General features: G+C 27.1%; 1 protein-coding gene across 4 annotated transcripts in view; it reads left to right on the top strand.

The window, feature by feature from the left end:
- LOC136071787 (uncharacterized) overlaps nt 1-16,340 on the top strand; it is a 36,900-nt gene extending 20,560 nt beyond the window's left edge. For all 4 annotated transcript variants that reach the window (XM_065797068.1, XM_065797069.1, XM_065797067.1 and 1 more), the window contains 5 exons: nt 5,025-5,229; nt 10,633-10,677; nt 10,759-10,905; nt 14,885-14,991; nt 15,101-16,340. In XM_065797068.1, coding sequence (XP_065653140.1) covers nt 5,025-5,229; nt 10,633-10,677; nt 10,759-10,905; nt 14,885-14,991; nt 15,101-16,210 — 1,614 coding nt within the window. In that variant the 3' untranslated portion in view covers nt 16,211-16,340. The remainder of the gene's footprint in view (nt 1-5,024; nt 5,230-10,632; nt 10,678-10,758; nt 10,906-14,884; nt 14,992-15,100) is intronic.
- The last annotated feature ends 1,747 nt before the right edge of the window (nt 16,341-18,087 follow it).

Genomic DNA, 18,087 nt, shown 5'->3' with positions numbered 1-18,087 from the left:
ATTTTGTTGTTTTATTGCATTGTAGAAACTCAGTTCTCCCAAAAAACTTTTTATTTGAGTCTGTATGGAATTGCACTGAATATTTTGAAAAACAAGTTCAGCCATTTTGAATTTAAAATATTACAATAGTTTGTGCTATAAAAAAACCTTATGAAAAAATATATGGATATTTAATTAACCGATAAAATAAAATTTTGTGAACTATTTTCAAAGAATAATTAAGATCTCTTGTTGTTTTTACTTTCACAGAATCAAAATTTCAAGTAGTGAACCAACTTTTTCATGACTTTTGAAAATGCGTTCAAAAAAAAAAAGAATTAATTCTATTATGGACATTTCTTTTTACAAGAGAAATGTCCATAATAGAATTAATTCTTAATTTCACATGATAATTCATCTGAAGAAATTAGCGGTTTATTTAATACATAATTAATTTTTTTGTATTTTTTAAATATTTGTTGTAAATTAAATGGAAAAGATTTTCATAATCATTTAGGATCAAAGTGAATGGCAACTAAAAAAAAGTCTTCCCCACAAAATACAACTTAGTTTTGCTATGTAACTTGTCAGAAACTAGTTTTCCTCAAGCTTAAAAGCAGCTCTTTACTAAATGATGCTAATATCAGTCACATCAAGTGACTGATATTAACAACATTAAGTAAAGAAAAGTTTAGCATCATTTAGTCAAGATTGACAAGTTTAAATGAGATAGAGCCCATTCTAGAGTAAAGATTGTTAGTAAAGATGTGGAAAATCAGTTATTTGTTGTTAATTGTTAGTAAATTATGTCATATGGTAGGGGGAGGGAAGAGGGGTTAGAAATTTTATGACGATTTGTTACAAGTTATTCAGTTTTGTGGCACAACATTTTTTTTTCAAGATTTAAATGTAGAAAATCTTTTCTATTGATTAAAAGAGTGTCTAGCCTAAAACGTAAAGCTTCAGGTGATGGACATTTGGCTGTGGCTATTACAGTTTAACATAAATTGGAATTTACTTTTTATAAATTATTGTAAATTTTAATCAAATAATGAGTCCACTGTGTCTACAGCTTTATTAGTCAATGATATAGCCGATTTATCATCGATTAAAAAATGATTAACAATAATGTAGTTATTAAATAAAAATAATAATATAATAATTATTAAACAACAATAGTTAAAACGCATTAAAATAAAATAATAAAATGTTAATATAACCTGCACTGCAACACTAACATATTGCTAAAGAAGTTATTTAAATAAAATATTTATCAAAAATTAAATATATATTTTGTCCGTGTAGTCACTATTAACTTGAACAACTTTATATCAAACTATAGGAGCGCAAAAAATAATATATGTACACTCCATATACATATGTACACTTCCCGCATACATATTTAAGTCAGTCGAACTAACTACACTGCTACTACAGCCATATCAGTCAATTTATGTATGTATTGATTATTATTATTGTATGAAACTTTAAAAAGTTTAAATAATAAGTTATAACTGATCAACAGTATTAGTTAAAACATATAAAGCAACTTTTAAATAAAACATCAAAATCCAAAATTTGTTCCCATCCTCATCCCATTAGCTGCGCCTCAAATTATGCCATTATGATTATCCAGGGCATGCACCAATATGTAGTTTAGGTAAAAAGTTGTGGGCTTTTTATTTGCACACACGTACAAATAATGACTTTCTAAGTAATATTAATGATAAAAAATATTTATGTGTTAAAATGTATTCATTAGATAACTAAAAACATCTAAAAAATTAAAAATATTATCATATTTAAAACCATAAAAAAAATTTTCAGGGGCGGGGGACATATTTGCTGCTTAATTTTAGGGGGAAAGGAGCAGTAAAATGTGATGATTTATTAGTAGGTGGGGGGGGGGAGCATAACAGTGTCCAAAGGATACAGGCTGTTCTTCTTTACAATACTGCTACCAATACTGAACTAATAAGTTGTTTAGTGATAAAGCAAATATTTATAGAAATATATCAATATTTTATTAAAAATATAACCCTAACTTTGCTCCAACCCTCACCCTCAGTTGATGACTTCTTGCATGTTTTTCTTTAAGTCAGTATGTACCTTTCACTTTTTATAAAAATTGCTTAGTACTTTTTTTTTGAGTAAAAAAGCAATTCTTATAGAGACAAAACATTAGGTGCACAAAAATATCATTGTTAATTTTTTCTGTATCTGTTTTTTTTATAAGCTTGTAACGGTAAGTGGAACTTTTGTGAGATTTTTTTTTTTAAACATCTTCACTTCCAACAAGGCTGCAGGCAACCACTAATTAGAGTTGGAAGTTACTGGAAGAGAAAAGATGAAGATTGTAGAGCAAGATAACGATTGACAGGCGACTTAAAGGATTGCAATTTATATAAATCAGGAAAGCAAGATAAAGGAAGCGAATTCCAAAGAACTGATGTTTGAGGAAAAAAACTAGAGGAATAAGAGTTTTTGGAGCACTTAGGACCAGTCACAGAAAAAGGATGAGACTTAATTGAATGACGAGTAACTAAAAAATGAATTTTAGTAGGTGGCAGAAGAGACGCTAGCTCTTAAGAGCAGTGCTCATTATAGTATTTGTAGGAAAGAGAAAGAGAAGCAACATTATGACGATGTGATAATTGTTGGAGGTTGGCTGCAAGAGCAGGTTTAACTATGTTTACAATGCGTTTTTGCACCTTGTCTAAAAGTGAAAATTAGAAAAGTTAGAAAGGCAAGAATAAATGTTAGAAAAGTTAGAAAGACAAGATTAGAAAAAAATCCTAAATCAAGTTGGGGTAAATAATAAATTAATTTTTTCTCAAGGAACTTGGCAAAATAAAATATCGACTGTTTACCAAAAACATAGCCCTCTAAAATATTGAAGGTGAAACCTGCCCAATGATATAAAGATAATTATAACCTAATTTTAATAATATTAAATGGATGCAATAACTCTGACTGTAATAAAGTAGCATAATTAGTTGTCACTTAATTGATGGAGAGAATGAATGGTTATACAAATTTTTCACTGTCTTAAGAAAAAGTTTTTAAAATTGAAATAATAGTTAAGATGCTATTTAAAATTGGAAGGCGAAGAGACCCTATAGAGCTTTACTATAAACTTTTTTTTGAAAGATAATAAAAAATTATTAAAATTAGAAAGTTTGGGTGACTGTTTTTAAAAAATAAGCAATACACTAAATTTGTTGTATAATTAAACAATTTAACAATTACTATAGTAGGCTATAATGACCCGTTATCATAATAAAAAATAGATAATGATTAATTAATAAAAGCTACCTTAGGGATAACAGGATAATTCTATTTTAAAGTCCTCATCAAAAACAAAGTTTGTCACCTCTATGTTGAATTAAGATGTCCTAATAATGCAGTAGTTATTGAGGGTAGGTCTGTTTGACCTTTAAAATCTTACATGATTTGAGTTCATTCTGTCGCAAGACAGGTAGGTTTATATCTATAATTATAAAATTACTTTAGACTTTTAGTATGAAAGGAATAAAGTTTCATTTAGTTAATTAAAAAAACTAATAAAAAATTTTTATTAGTTTTTCTCACATCAATCCCAGCGAATGATGTGAGAATGTCTGGAAGATCGTTAATGTAAATTAAAAAGAGTATAGGGCCAAGGATTGAATCTTGAGGTTTCCCTAAAGTTACAGAATAAAAAGAAGAGTTTATTGTAGCATAAAAGTTTGTCCATCAAGGCCAACTTTTATGCTACAATTGGAAAGGAAGGATTCAATAATATACATTTATTATATATATATATATATATATATATATATATATATATATATATATATATATATATATATATATATATATATATATATATATAGATCTATAGTTTGTTGTCTTTGGGAAGAGCGGAAGGAAAAAAGTGATTCTTACGCCAACACATACGTCACTTTTAATTACTTTTGACTTGCGTCCAACATTTGCGTGTTGGACGAAAGTGAAAACCATTAATTTAATTACAAATAAATCGTTTTTTAAAAAAACTACAAAAACGCAAATTTAATTGACCAGAATGTTTTAAAAACATTCTGAATGTTTTTAACAATATAAACAATGTTTTTATTTTTATTTTTTTAAATAAAATGTTTTTATTTTTAATTTTTTTAATAAAATGTTTTTATTTTTATTTTTTTTTACTGTAAATCATGCGCGGAGTGTTGCTACATCGACTATCTTATAGCCTGACTCGCAAGGGAGTGCTGCTACATCGACTGACAAATAGCCTGACTCGCAAGGGAGTGCTGCTACATCGACTGACAAATAGCCTGACCCGCAAGGGAGTGTTGCTACATCGACTGAGGGTTTAATTGGGGCAGGCAGTCTCTCAATTAATAAAAAAAATAATTCCAGTCCTGCATTTTAATTTTTACTTTTTGTCAACAAAATATGGAAAAAACTTTCGGACAACATCTACGGGTTGTATATATATATATATATATATATATATATATATATATATATATATATATATATATATATATATATATATATATATATATATATATATATATGTATGTATGTATATATATATGTATGTATATATATATATTATATATATATATATATATATATATATATATATATATATATATATACATATATATATATATATATATATATATATAATAGATATAGATATACATACATGTAAAGATTAGATAAAATTGATTTAAAATGTTATTAAGAAATAAAGTTGTATAAAAAGGCATAAAGTAATGGCGCTCTTTTTAACGTTAAACACTAGACATCGTACTTTATTCAATCTTTAAATTACAGACTATGCTCTATGTAATATATTTACATACTTAAAATACTGGATGGTGCTTTGACTTTTTATTTTATTTTATCAAAAGCTTGTTTGATAACAAGATAATTTTATGTAAAAGAAAAACAAATAACAGTAAATTATTTGAATTGAAAATATTACAGTAATTGTTTTTATAACCCATAATTTTATTATTATTTTTTAAACTGTACATTTATATATACAGATTCTGCACAATGGCGCAAGCCGCTCTGATATCACCAAACAAGCAGCTGCTCTTCTTAACAAATCTATTGAAACACAAAATGATCTTTCGAGGATATATAGTGCTGAAGAAAAAAAACCAGAAGACGAAGATAAAGAGCTAATTACTAGTAAGAATGTAAGTCTACCAGTTCAACTAAAAGTCGAAAAAGTTCCTGTTAAAACAAGTAAGTAAAAATAAGATTTTATATGAAGATAGATTTTGTTTAAAATACAGCTGCTAATGATTGGTTTGTTTTAATTATAGATTTTTAAATGGTAATTTTTGTATTCAAAATAGAATATATATTTAAAAAAAAGAAACAATATTAATATCATTACAATAAGTGGCTTAATTTAATGATTTTTATGACTTAATAAGTAATTGTTATTAATAAAATAAAAATCTCTCATAAATAAAACATCTTTGAACCACCTTTCATCGTCACAATTTAACTTCTTTAAAAACTAAATCAAAAAGTGCCAAACAAAATTACTTGATCTATTGAGGCAACCAACTAAATATTTATGTTTACCAAAGAACATCACATCTCAGACTTGTTCAATTTTTTATGGCTTAATAAGTCATAATTATCAGTAAAATAATTTTTAATTTTTATTTTGTTGAAAACAACTTCTCATTAAATGAACTGGTTTAGAATAAATTAGCATAAAACCCAAAAGTATATTGTTTGGCCCCTAAAATATTAGTATAGTATATTTTTCAACTTTTAAATACTGTTTTCCAGTCATAACTTCTAATACAAGTAGTTTGCTCTGCTCTAAATTAACTGAGAAATATTTGGTGTTTTATTTGTTATTGCTGTTGCCATTAAACCTACAATAGTTAGGTAATCTTGTCCTTTCAGACCTAATGCCAACCCCAACAGTTCTGCCTGAGTTAAGTTAATTAACCAGTCTAGCTTGCTTGTTATAATTAAGTGGAAGATGGACTTTTAATCTTTAGGATATGAATTCAAAAAGATTGGGAAAATTGAATAAGATGGTTTTCTTCTAATTAAGACTTTATGTCAGGTAAGCTTTTAGTCAATATGTTGACTGCTGTTGTAACATCTATTCTAGCATTAACACTTTCATAACTTATGTATTTGAAATTGAAGTTAACATATAGATTTATGGAGTCACTCCCAATTGTTTTTAGTAGCTCTGTAGCAATCTGAATTGATTTGGTAAATATGGAGTGCTAGCTTTATGTGGTACTCGGTAGATACACCCCCGAAGGAGTGATTCTTTTTCTAAATCCAGCTTTATCCATTGCTGTTCAATAGAGTTTTTGTTAAATTGTTCAATATTTGTGAGCATGCTCTTGAGTTTGTCTTTGATATAGGCAGCTGCACTACCTCTTATCTTTCCAGCTTTGTTTCATATATGATGTTATACTCTTCAATAGCAGTACCTGAAACCTCAACCACTTCTTAGCAATGAAAATATAGCGTGGGCATTTATTCTTGATGTTTGATTACACTCTGATTTTCAACTTGTCAGTTTTGATTTGATTTTGTAAGCATGAATTGTTTGCCCAAAAGTTGATGTTCCTGACAACCTTTACTTAATAGGTTTTTGATAATTCAGACTGATGAGATATTTTTTTTTTTGTTTTGTTATTTCACCTCCCCAAGGCCCAGAAGGCCACTACAGATGAGGAGGCTACTTAATTGAGGTTATAACCCTCTCTCAACTCTATAACTCCGAAACACAAACCTTGACGAACAAGGCCGCTGCGCGGAGAAACAAGTTGATATGACAGGAAAACTTCTAATTAAATGTGATAGTTAAGTTAAGCATTTTTTTTATAATATTGAGGTTTGATGGTTTTACTGTCGTCATCATTTATGGTTTTACTGTCGTTGTCATTGATGGTTTTACTGTCATTGTTGTTGATGGTTTTACTGTTGTTGTTGTTGTCGATTGTTTTACTGTCTAGGATAGTTGAGGCTGATGCTTCATTGGTTCTAGCTGGGGGTGAACTTTTGATAACAATGTTTGTTGTGATTTGTGATTTTTTAACACTAGCGACAGTGTCTATAACTTTCTTGATGTCGGCAAAGACTGATCTCAGGTGAGTAATTAGCTCTTTGCATCAATTGGCTTAACACAGTTAAAGTGTCGACATAATACTAAACAAAATGGAGTATTGATCAGCTTTATATTCACATGTTCATTATTTTGCTCTTTTTTTTTCTCAACTTAATTTAGTTCGTACTGTTCTGCCTCCATTTGATCTTCCCTAACAAGCATTTCTTTTTACTCAGATGTGATAAGATCGTGATATTCGTCTTTTAACAAGGACAGAGAATGTGCTTTAGAATTTTTAACTGTGACCTGCATGAGTTAGTTTTTTCTGAATTCTGTTTTGGGTTTTTTGAAACTAAAACCTCTGACTTTTATGATAAGTGATGTATTGATACTAACAGCTTTAATGAATTTGTCTGCTACCTGTTTATTTGCATTATAGTTATCTAAAACTTCTAATCCCACCACTATCACACTCAGTACTTTCTGTTGTCTTTGTTTCTGTTCATGTGATTCTTTAAAGCTACTTTATTTAGAGATAAATTTTGCTTGTTTTTACTTTCATAGATTTATTGTTAATCAAAGAAGAGAAAACTTTTTTAAAAAGTTCCCTTTCAATTTCCAAGGTAAAATCTTTGATTTCTAGTGTTGAAACAAAGTAAGATTTTGGAGAAATCAGTTTAGGAAAATGCTGCCCAAGCAGATGAAAATAAAGTTGATTTTTAAACCTTGTATTTATTACGCAAGGAATCTCAAAGGCAGTAGTTATTAATGAAAAAATCAAAAGTAAGTAGGTTTGTATGGAATTTGACACAGGGGCTGCTGTGTTTGTAATTAGTATTTCAGTCTTCAGAAGAGTGAAAGGGAATTTAGGAAATTAGGGAATTAGGAAATATTAAGAAGAACTGATTCAGTGTTAAATACACAAGAGAAATTGTTAAACCAGCAGGAGTCAGGCTTGTTGAATTGGAGTATAAAGAACAATGTTGCAGCTTGCCTATAACTGTAATATAACAGAGACTAAATCTGGAATGGTTAGAATTGTGTAAGGAATGAAAAAACTCAAAATTACAAAAAAATTAGAGGTGAGTCAAGGGTAGAAGTGTTCGTAGAGAAATTTTCAGAAGTGTTTAGTGATAGTTTAGTGTGCTTGAAAGTACTACATGCATGTACGTGAGGGTGCACAACCAAACTATTTGAAATTAAGACCTGTACCTTTTACCTACTTTGGGATCTAGAAATAAAAAAGAACTTGAGAACTTGATTGCTTAGAAGACCAAGGGGTATCTATAGTGCCTATTTTAAAGGATTCAAAAAATTCTACTAGTCCATGAGGAAGATAAAATTAAAATAAAACAGCCCATCTGTATACCTATCCAATAGCAAAAAGAACTGATCAGCCACTATTGCACTAGAACAGAAATACATGAATCTTGACTTGTCCCAGGTTTACTAGCAACTTGAGTTAAATGAAACTTTACAAGAATTTCTGGCAATAAATACGCACCAAGGTTTGTATTAGTTGACTCCTCTTCAGTTTAATGTTCTCAGTGGCATCAAAGAGAAACGGACATAAAATAAGGGGAGTAGGATGTTGACTTTCTGGTAAATTTTCGGTATCTCCAATTTCCTGTATAGATGAACTTTGCTTTGAAAGTAACTAAAAAAGTCATTGTTTTTAAACTAAAAGTCATTGGTTTTATTTACTTTTTGAAACAGGTTACCCACCATGACCTTTGATAACAAGCTAACAATTTCACTTATGTATGGGACCCAGCGTGTAATCAAGTGTCATGGCGACTTTTCAGTTCCTTTCAAACCAAAGTTCTTTTTTTATACAGGAAACTGGAGATACCAAAAAGTCAACACCCTATTGGGAAGGTTGTAGTTTGTAAAGATACAGGTGGGCATACACTCATTTCTGTCAATATCATGGAATATTTAAACAAGATATAATTTGTATTAAGAATGTTAAAAGAATCTTTTCAAGAAGTATTTTAGTGCTTTTTCATGCAACAAGGTAACTGAGGTTTTTTCAATCAACTGAGATAATATTTTGTGGTTTAATAATCAACCAAGGTTGTAGACCAATAATACAAAATGTGGAAGCAGTCATAAATGTTTTTCAATTTATCAAAAAGTTAACTATTAAAATGCTAACATATTTAGGGCGGTTTCAATTACTTAGCAGCTGCACAATTTATTGAGGAAAAGCATAATTTATTGAGGAAAAATTTGAAAGTGAAGTAGAGGCAGTGAAGAAGCTTTTAAATGTAAAATCATTAAAGGACATGTTAAAATGTGTTCCTAGGAAATGGAAATGGGAAATAGGAAATGTTGAAACAAAATTGTGTCAGTTCCTCTTTAAGTATCATCTAGCATTACATTTTTTTCTTCAGCTTTTATAGGGTAGAAGATTAAGAAATCTATTGTTGATTTTGGATCCTAAAATCGGCATCGAAATTAATGAAAAGTTGCTTTCAGTTGTAACTAGAATTAAAATTGTTCTTTTTAAGTAAAAGGCCTAGTTTATGTAAGAAACCATAGTAGTAGGGGTAAGGAATAGATTAGTTTGATGCTTTTATCATATCAGCAATTGAAAATATCAGCTACAAAGTATTCACTTTGAATGGTTGTACCATATGAGATCAAATGTTTCAGAATTGTAGCAAACCTAAAAATATAAAATATCAGATAAAAATATCAGATAAAATATCAGATGGCACAATTATTTCTTTGTTTAGCAATGTAGATCAATTACTAGAAACAATTAAAACATTAGTTCTAAGTGAAATTTTATATGAAGAGTGTGATAAGAATAATAAGGATAGTGATTCCAAAAGATTACACGAACAATCTAGGACACTTTTTTAACTTAGTACTTTAATTAATCAAAGGTTCAGTCAAAGCTGTTGTAAAACAGCTTATTTAGAACTTTTTAAATGATTTGTGGATGGAGGATTGTGTTAATTGCATTTTTCAGTTCCCGGTTACAAGTATGATATACTACATGTATGAGGGTTTCTGTGAAGTTAAGAAGAGGATAAATGAAAAAGGTTGTTGTTGTTATCAAATGACTTATTTGTGGTTATTGCAATTTGTTGTATTTTTTATTAATAGATTATTAAAATTATGGATATCATAAAGTAGTTGTGTTTTCTATTAATTGTGGTTATAACATTACAATATGCATAAAACATTTTTATTTAATCTTTGGATTTAACAAGTTAAGAAGTGTGTTTTCTTAACTTGTTTTTCCAAAATAAAATAGAAAGTAACTGTTGTTCCAAAAAAGCTGCTTAAGACAACAACACCAAATGACCATGGCAACAGCAGGAACTGACCAGGACAATAATTTTTTAAAACTAAAGTGTTTAGGAAAGTTCGCTATTCGACTTTTTATAGTATTTTAGTTAAATCTAGCTAAATCTTCACACTTTTTAAATAATAAATTATTTAAAATATGTATTTTCATAACCTTATTATTAATTGTTTTTAATAAGTATTATTTCAAGTTGTTCTATGTATTTAAAAAGTTAATCATTAACGAATTTTAGAATCGTTGAAAGAAAATGTAAAAACTGTGACAAACAAAACAGCTGGTAAATTTTTTACATTTTTTTTTCTTAATAAGATAAAAGTAATTGTTTTTTTAAAAGTTTTCTTAAAATTTAATTATCTAGCATTAGTTATCCCAAAGAACATTCCTGACAAATGCAGTAGCTTAGTGAAGCAATATTCAGATGGACAGATGATTCTTATGGACTATTTAAAACAAATGAAGATTTGTAAGAAAGGAGAAGAGGTCGCAAAAAAGCTTGCCAATACAAGTATTTAATTCTCAGTTAATTTTTTAAGGGGTAGCCAAATGATTGAATTTACAAGATCCTTGACCATTTAAGCCTTATATTATCAAAAAAAAAAAAAATTTGAAGTATGATGTGTCTTAAATAATGCAAAGCAATATAAAAGTTTCATGAATAATAATTATTTTTTACAATATATATATATATATATATATATATATATATATATATATATATATATATATATATATATATATATATATATATATATATATATATATATATATATTATTAAAACCTTTTAAAAATATACTTTTTATTTTTATTTTAAAAATCTCATCTTTATGCAAAAAAATCCAAAATAATAGTTTATGTATAAAAAAATTTTGAAATTATTATATTATTTCTCTTCATTTGAGATACAACATAACATTAAAAAAAAAAAATTAGATTTTTTTTAATTTAAAAAAACTGTTTTTTTTAAACTTTAAAAAAAATATATATGTATATATATAAGTATATATATATATATTATATATATATATATTATATATATATATCTATATATATATATATATATATATATATATATATATATATATATATATATATATATATATATATATATATATATATATGTATATATATATATAAGTATATATATAATATATATTTATATAAAATATATATATAAGTATATATATAATATATATTTATATAAAATATATATATAAGTATATATATAATATATATTTATATAAAATATATATATATTTATATATATATATATATATGTATATATATATACTTATATATATATATATACAAATATATATACTATATACTTATATATATATACATATACATATATATATATATACATATACATATACATATACATATATATATATATATATATATATATATATATATATATATATATATATATATATATATATATATATATATATGTATATATATATATATATATATATATATATATATATATATATATATATATATATATATATATATATATATATATATATATAAATATGTATATATATGTATATATATACACTTATATATAGGGGAGAGTGGGGCACCATGACACACTTTTGGTTTTTGCTTCGTAGCAACTTATTTAATATGCTTTTTTTTAGGCAATTGGTTTAATTTGTAGAGTAAATTTACACCTACAAACTTAAATTTATAAATGACCAAAATATAACAAAATAAACTTGTGAGACTATTTAAAGTTAATTTAAAAATTTGTTTGAAGGTGCCCCACCCATGCACAGTGGAAAATAAAGGTCTATTTTGGATCAAAAATCAATAACTTTTTTGTTACTAAAGATAAAGTGTTGAAATTTTGCACAAATGTAGAGTAGTATATGAGGCTTCTGAGGAAATATTTTTTATAAAAAATATTTTAATATAAAACTCATAAATAAAAATCAAAATCCTCACAATTTTCATTTGTTTTTTTACTTTCAACTAAACATGTTCTTTTTAATTTTGTTTAAAAGCTTTAAAAGTATTAGAAACGACAAAAAATATTTATTTGGAAAATATATAATTATTAAATTTATATAATAAAAAAACATTAATACGAGCGTTTGACTAATCTCAAGACAAAAAAAACAAACGTATTTTTTAAACTTTTAAACAAATATTTTCCTTATGCAAGGTTTAATTGCTTTACTAATTTGATTTTTTAATAGTTGCGTGTAATTAATTAATTTGCATATATTTAAACATTTACATGATTACATGACATATTTTCAAGAGTTTATGAAATGCTTATTATAGCAATATTCAGAATAGTTTATTAATAACAACTTTTATACAGTGAGTTTTTATGGAATAAATTATAAGTTGACTTTCAAAAGCTGCAAAGTATCTTCATCGAGTTCTTGGACATTTTTGATGTACGGTTTTCTAATGCTGGTGATGTAGGGATCGGAAGTGTACAGAAGAGTATGAAATACGTCCTTATTTGTAGCTAATCTAGAACATTTCCTGGCATGATGGAGGCGAAATTTTTTATAATCTTTATTACGGGATTCTTGCGCATCTTCTGAAAGTTGACCGATAGGCAGTACTGCAAAATGTTTTATGATATTTTCTCCATGAAGTAAAATTTTGTGTACTGAAGACGGCTTAGAGTACCAGCTATAATTACTCACATAAATGTGGGCAGTTTCTGTAGTATATGTCCCAAAACTTTCAGCATTTATCATAACACCTGAGGAGAGAGCTTGTAGAATTATGTATATTTATAAAATTTTCACCACAAAATGCTAAAATAATTAAATGTATATCCATCAAAATTAATTCTCAATAAAAATTAGACAAAAAAATCTTTTGTTATAAACAGATAGTCTGAAACCACGAAAAAAAGCGGTTTTCTATTTTCTAACTTTTATTACTTTTTTATCTATAACTTTATAAACCTACTAATTAATTATAAAAATAAAGCGTTGGGAAGCATCGCTGACTGCCAAAATTATCGTTGAACTTTAAGAATTTTTTTTTTTCTTACTATATAGTTCAATTAATTATTTGTAAACAAAACCATATAATTAAAAAAATGAATTTGTTCTAAAATCTCCATAACATGATGCTTTCAAAAATAATACTTTATACTTATTCATAAAAAGTTTTATAGAAAATAACTTTTAAAGTTATGAAGCAAATAAGTTTAAATTGAAAATTTTCAAAAATATGAAATGGGCTTCAAAAATGATCTTTTACATAAACTTAGGTAAAATTACTACATTATAGGTAAGATTGACTATTAAACTATTAAAAAAGATAAAAATAAAATTTCAGTAGTGAAATTGAAATTTGAACAAAAAACATTTATGGTATGATTTTGTAGTACTATTTTCAACTGTGCCATGGGGTACCTTGATACACTCTATGATCATAAAAAAAAGTAAATAAAAAGTGTAAAACATAGAGAAAAGTTTTTTTTGAAATATAAAAAAATTATCATTTATAACCCAATTAATGCTTCCAATGGTCCAAATCACATTTCAGAAGACCAGATAATATATTGTTTTAAGTGTCATTCTTAAGCGTCAATAAATGACAGCTTTGTATCGGAATGGGATCTCCTTGTATTGTATTTACATAAATCTTTTAAAAATTGACTATAAATATAAGAAGAAATGATTTTTAGATTTTTTTATGACACAATGAAGTACTGTTCTACAGTTTTGGGCTCCCCACAAATGCTGTATTAAGTTACCCCACGCTTTCTAATAGAAAACAAATGCTTTATTTTTTGTATTATAAGCTTATGGATTGTAGTTTACAAAATAATGTTACTTACCAATAAAATGTGGTAGTGGTGTAGTGGTAAAGTGCTCGCTTCATAAGCGAGAGGTTCCGAGTTTGATCCCCACCACATCCCTGGTATTACCGCGCTCAACTTGTTTCTCCGCGCAGCGGCCTTGTAGGTCAAGGTTCGTGTTTCGGAGTTATAAAGTTGAGAGAGGGTTATAACCACTATTAGGTAGCCTCCTCGTCTGTAGTGGCCTTCTCGGCCTTTTGGAGGTGAATAACAAAAAAACAAAAAAAATAGACACATTGAATAAGGTACCTTAAAACTTAAGAGCTTTAAAAATTAATAAATTACTTTGTCATCAAAAAACACAAATTTCAACCCCATGCAGCCTAATGATGTTAAATGATTTTTTTTTTTACAAAACATAGCTCTAGTAGTAACTGTTTCACTATACGAAAGTTGTTCTCACAACTCTTAAGATACCTCCACAGCTACAATGTTTTATGGTGCTCCATGTATCATGGTGCCCCACTCTCCCCTACTTATATATATACTTATATATATACTTATATATATACTTATATATATATATATATATATATATATATATATATATATATATATATATATATATATATATATATATATGTATATATATATAAATATATATGTATATATATATATATATATATTTATATATCTTTTTAGCGCCATTGCAAAGAGTTGCACTTGCTACTCAGGATTTAATTCAACAGCAAGCATATATGTATGCTTTAAATTCTATGAGAAATTCGAAGCAAACAACAGCTAATGAGGTCTTTAAATTAATTTTAATACTATAGTTACTTTTGTAAATAAATATGACGTATAGCAAAATTTAAACGGTAAAAAAATCAATATTGAATAGTTTAAAATTTTTTTTAGGCTGCAACTGCAGAAGGTATAATGGACAAATGGAGATTAAATAGTTTTGGTGTAAAGCCGGCACCAAAATCTAACATTATACCAAATACAATAAAACTGTTTATGACTCAACAAGCACCAGTTAAACCATCAGAACCATCGAAAGTCTCCTCATTGCTACCCGTTGTTGTCTCAAAAGACAACGCAAAAGTAAACAATTTTCAAAAAGATGCAAAATCAATTGAAAAACCTGAGATTACAAAGCGAAAAGTTATACCTCAAAATTTAGCTTTATTTCATAAGATAAATTTGTTAAATGGTGAAACGGACCAGTCACTTCCTCAAACTGGTCATGAATCTTTAGTTAATTTACCTAAAGTTATCCCTGGTTTATCAACGGGGTCTTTAATATCCGATCCTAGCTCTAGGAGTCGTCAGACAACAGAGAATGTAGAAATATTTAACAGATTTGGGTTTCTAGAAAAGAAATCGTTTGTTCCCGACGGACATAAAGTTACAAATCTCAAAATATTTTCTCCACAATTTTTTCATGATACACTTCCTCAACAAAACATTGCTCAACGAAGTGACATAAATGAAGCAAATAATAAAGAAGTTTTGTCTCAAGCAACATCAGCTTTTACTATAACTAACCCTGACCCAAACAGTCTTCTGCATTTACCAAATAATATGCTTTTAAACCCCAAAGCGGAACCTAAAGTTGAAGTTGGAACTATAAAAAACTATTTTATACAAAGTCATCCATATGAAGCAGACATGTCCAATGCAATGTTGACCAACAAAGAAATTGAAAAAGAGCAATTTCTTGCAAGTCTTGCTAACCCAGTTTTTCACGACATTCCGGTTGATAGTACATTAACAGCTGCTATTCAAAGAATGTCAAACATAAATCCTTTGGATAATATCATAAAAAGTGTAGAACTACAAAAACGAGATTTAAGCAATTTAGCTGAAAAAGTTTTAGACAATAAAAAAGACCCAATCCTCAAAGTACAAAGTGATAAGGCTATCGAAAGAAGCAAAATGAGCGTTCCAATAGTTGACTCACAGCAGGGTCCAAAATTGATGGACAAAATAAGAGATATAGGTAGAATTATTGCAACGCCTTAGAATTATAGTGACTTTATTTCATTATTGCAACATCCACTAAATTTTAGCAATTGAAGTTTTTACAATGAGATTTTATGCAGTTATATTATACATCAAAATATTTAACTAAAATTAAACATTACAAACAAAATTAAAAGTTAAAAACTACACGTGAGAATTTAAATTTTCCTAAAACAACACAAGAAAAAAAGTCGGATTTTAATAAAATACATTTTAATGCGACGCAGTAAGTAACAGATATAAAGTTAAATACAATCAATACAGAAAAATTACTGGTAGTTTGCTTTGACTCTCATTACAGTTGCTGTTGCTTAGTTACAGTTACTGTTGCTTAGTTATTGTTTTAAGTCGAAAATGGAAAGAAGATCATATTTCAAAAGTAGAAGATTTAGTGTTAATTTCTTTTATTTATAAAGTTAGTCACAAACGAGTCATATATCGTGTGTAATTATAGTATACTTTAGTATAACTTATGGAGGGTTGGTATAACATATTGGGAATCCGACTTTTTTTTAAATTTTTTTGAAATATGTTTTAAGTTTTATAATTAATATCATTTCTTTAAAAACACTTTACAAACACTTTATCGTTCCAGGCTAAATTGTTTGCAATCACCATCCAAAATATAATTTATATATTATGTTTAATAATTGTTTACAATGTTTAAAAAAACTTTTTTTTTAATTTTATTTCAAGTCGTATGTCTTCGATTACGATTGTTTTTGTACTAGTTGCCTAATTACTGATTTTAATGGTGTAAATTACTACTTCTGATCAGTATTTTATTTGTATATTATTTGCATTATGTCGGTATCTTTTTCGTATAATGATTGCGTCAGACAATGTCTTCGTTGTAATACTTGTAATGAGTTCTTGACACGTTTAAAGTTCTATTTTTGTATCTTATATTTAGTTTGTATGTATGTTTCTTTATGTGTAAACTCTTTTATAGAAAATATTCTGTATTTAGATTATGAAATATTTTGTATTGAGTGATAAAAAATAATGACTTTTTTTCTGTAATTAATCGGGTTTAACATAAAAATATTTAAAGCTACAATAGATAATATAACATAAGTGCAATAGATAAGGCGATTTAATAAATCATTTAGCGAATTTAATAAAAAGTTTAATAAATCATTTAGCGAATAATTTATGTTGATTTAAGAGTAATACTCTCTCTTTTTTTGACCTCATCCTTGGTGATTAATTTTGTTTTCCGAATTGACAAAAAACGTTTTGTATAATATAATCATAATCTTCACCCAAAAAACCACGTGATATGATGTTACGCTTTTTCGAATATCAAAAAGATAAAAAAAAATCAGAGATCAAATGTGTCATTAAAAAAAAAAAAAACTAAAGAAAAAGTGAAACCCCGGCCACAATAAGAAGTCTTCCAAGCAACGAATCCAATGCGCTACTGTACAAGCTTCAAATATTTAACAGCTGAAATAGGTATAAAATGTGGCAATAGAAATATCTAGTAAAAAAGAGTAAAAATGCTCTAAAACTACATCTATTTATTTAAAGAAATTTCTAAATCTAATTTTTTAAAAATTATTTACCGATAATATTTTTAAAACAGCCACTTACAAAATCAAAGCAACCCCGGGTTCAAACATTTCTGTGCATGTTGCTGAAGGGTAATCCCGTATCAAAACAACAACAAAAATTCAAAAAAATAATCCACCGTCTCTAAATTACTTGATTTTTGGAACAAAGATAATTAACTACGCTAAAAAAGAATGCCCCAAAGTTGTAAACAAATTGGAATATTTTAGAAGTTATGCTCGTTTGAAATATAAAACTAAGTAACATGTTTTCTTACCGCGCTCCCCTAGCAACGTCCTTAGTAACAGGTGAACATCGATATA

Source organism: Hydra vulgaris, chromosome 05 (assembly GCF_038396675.1).
Source record: "Hydra vulgaris chromosome 05, alternate assembly HydraT2T_AEP".
Classification (NCBI taxonomy): Eukaryota; Metazoa; Cnidaria; class Hydrozoa; order Anthoathecata; family Hydridae; genus Hydra; species Hydra vulgaris.
This window is presented reverse-complemented; position numbering and strand designations above follow the sequence as displayed.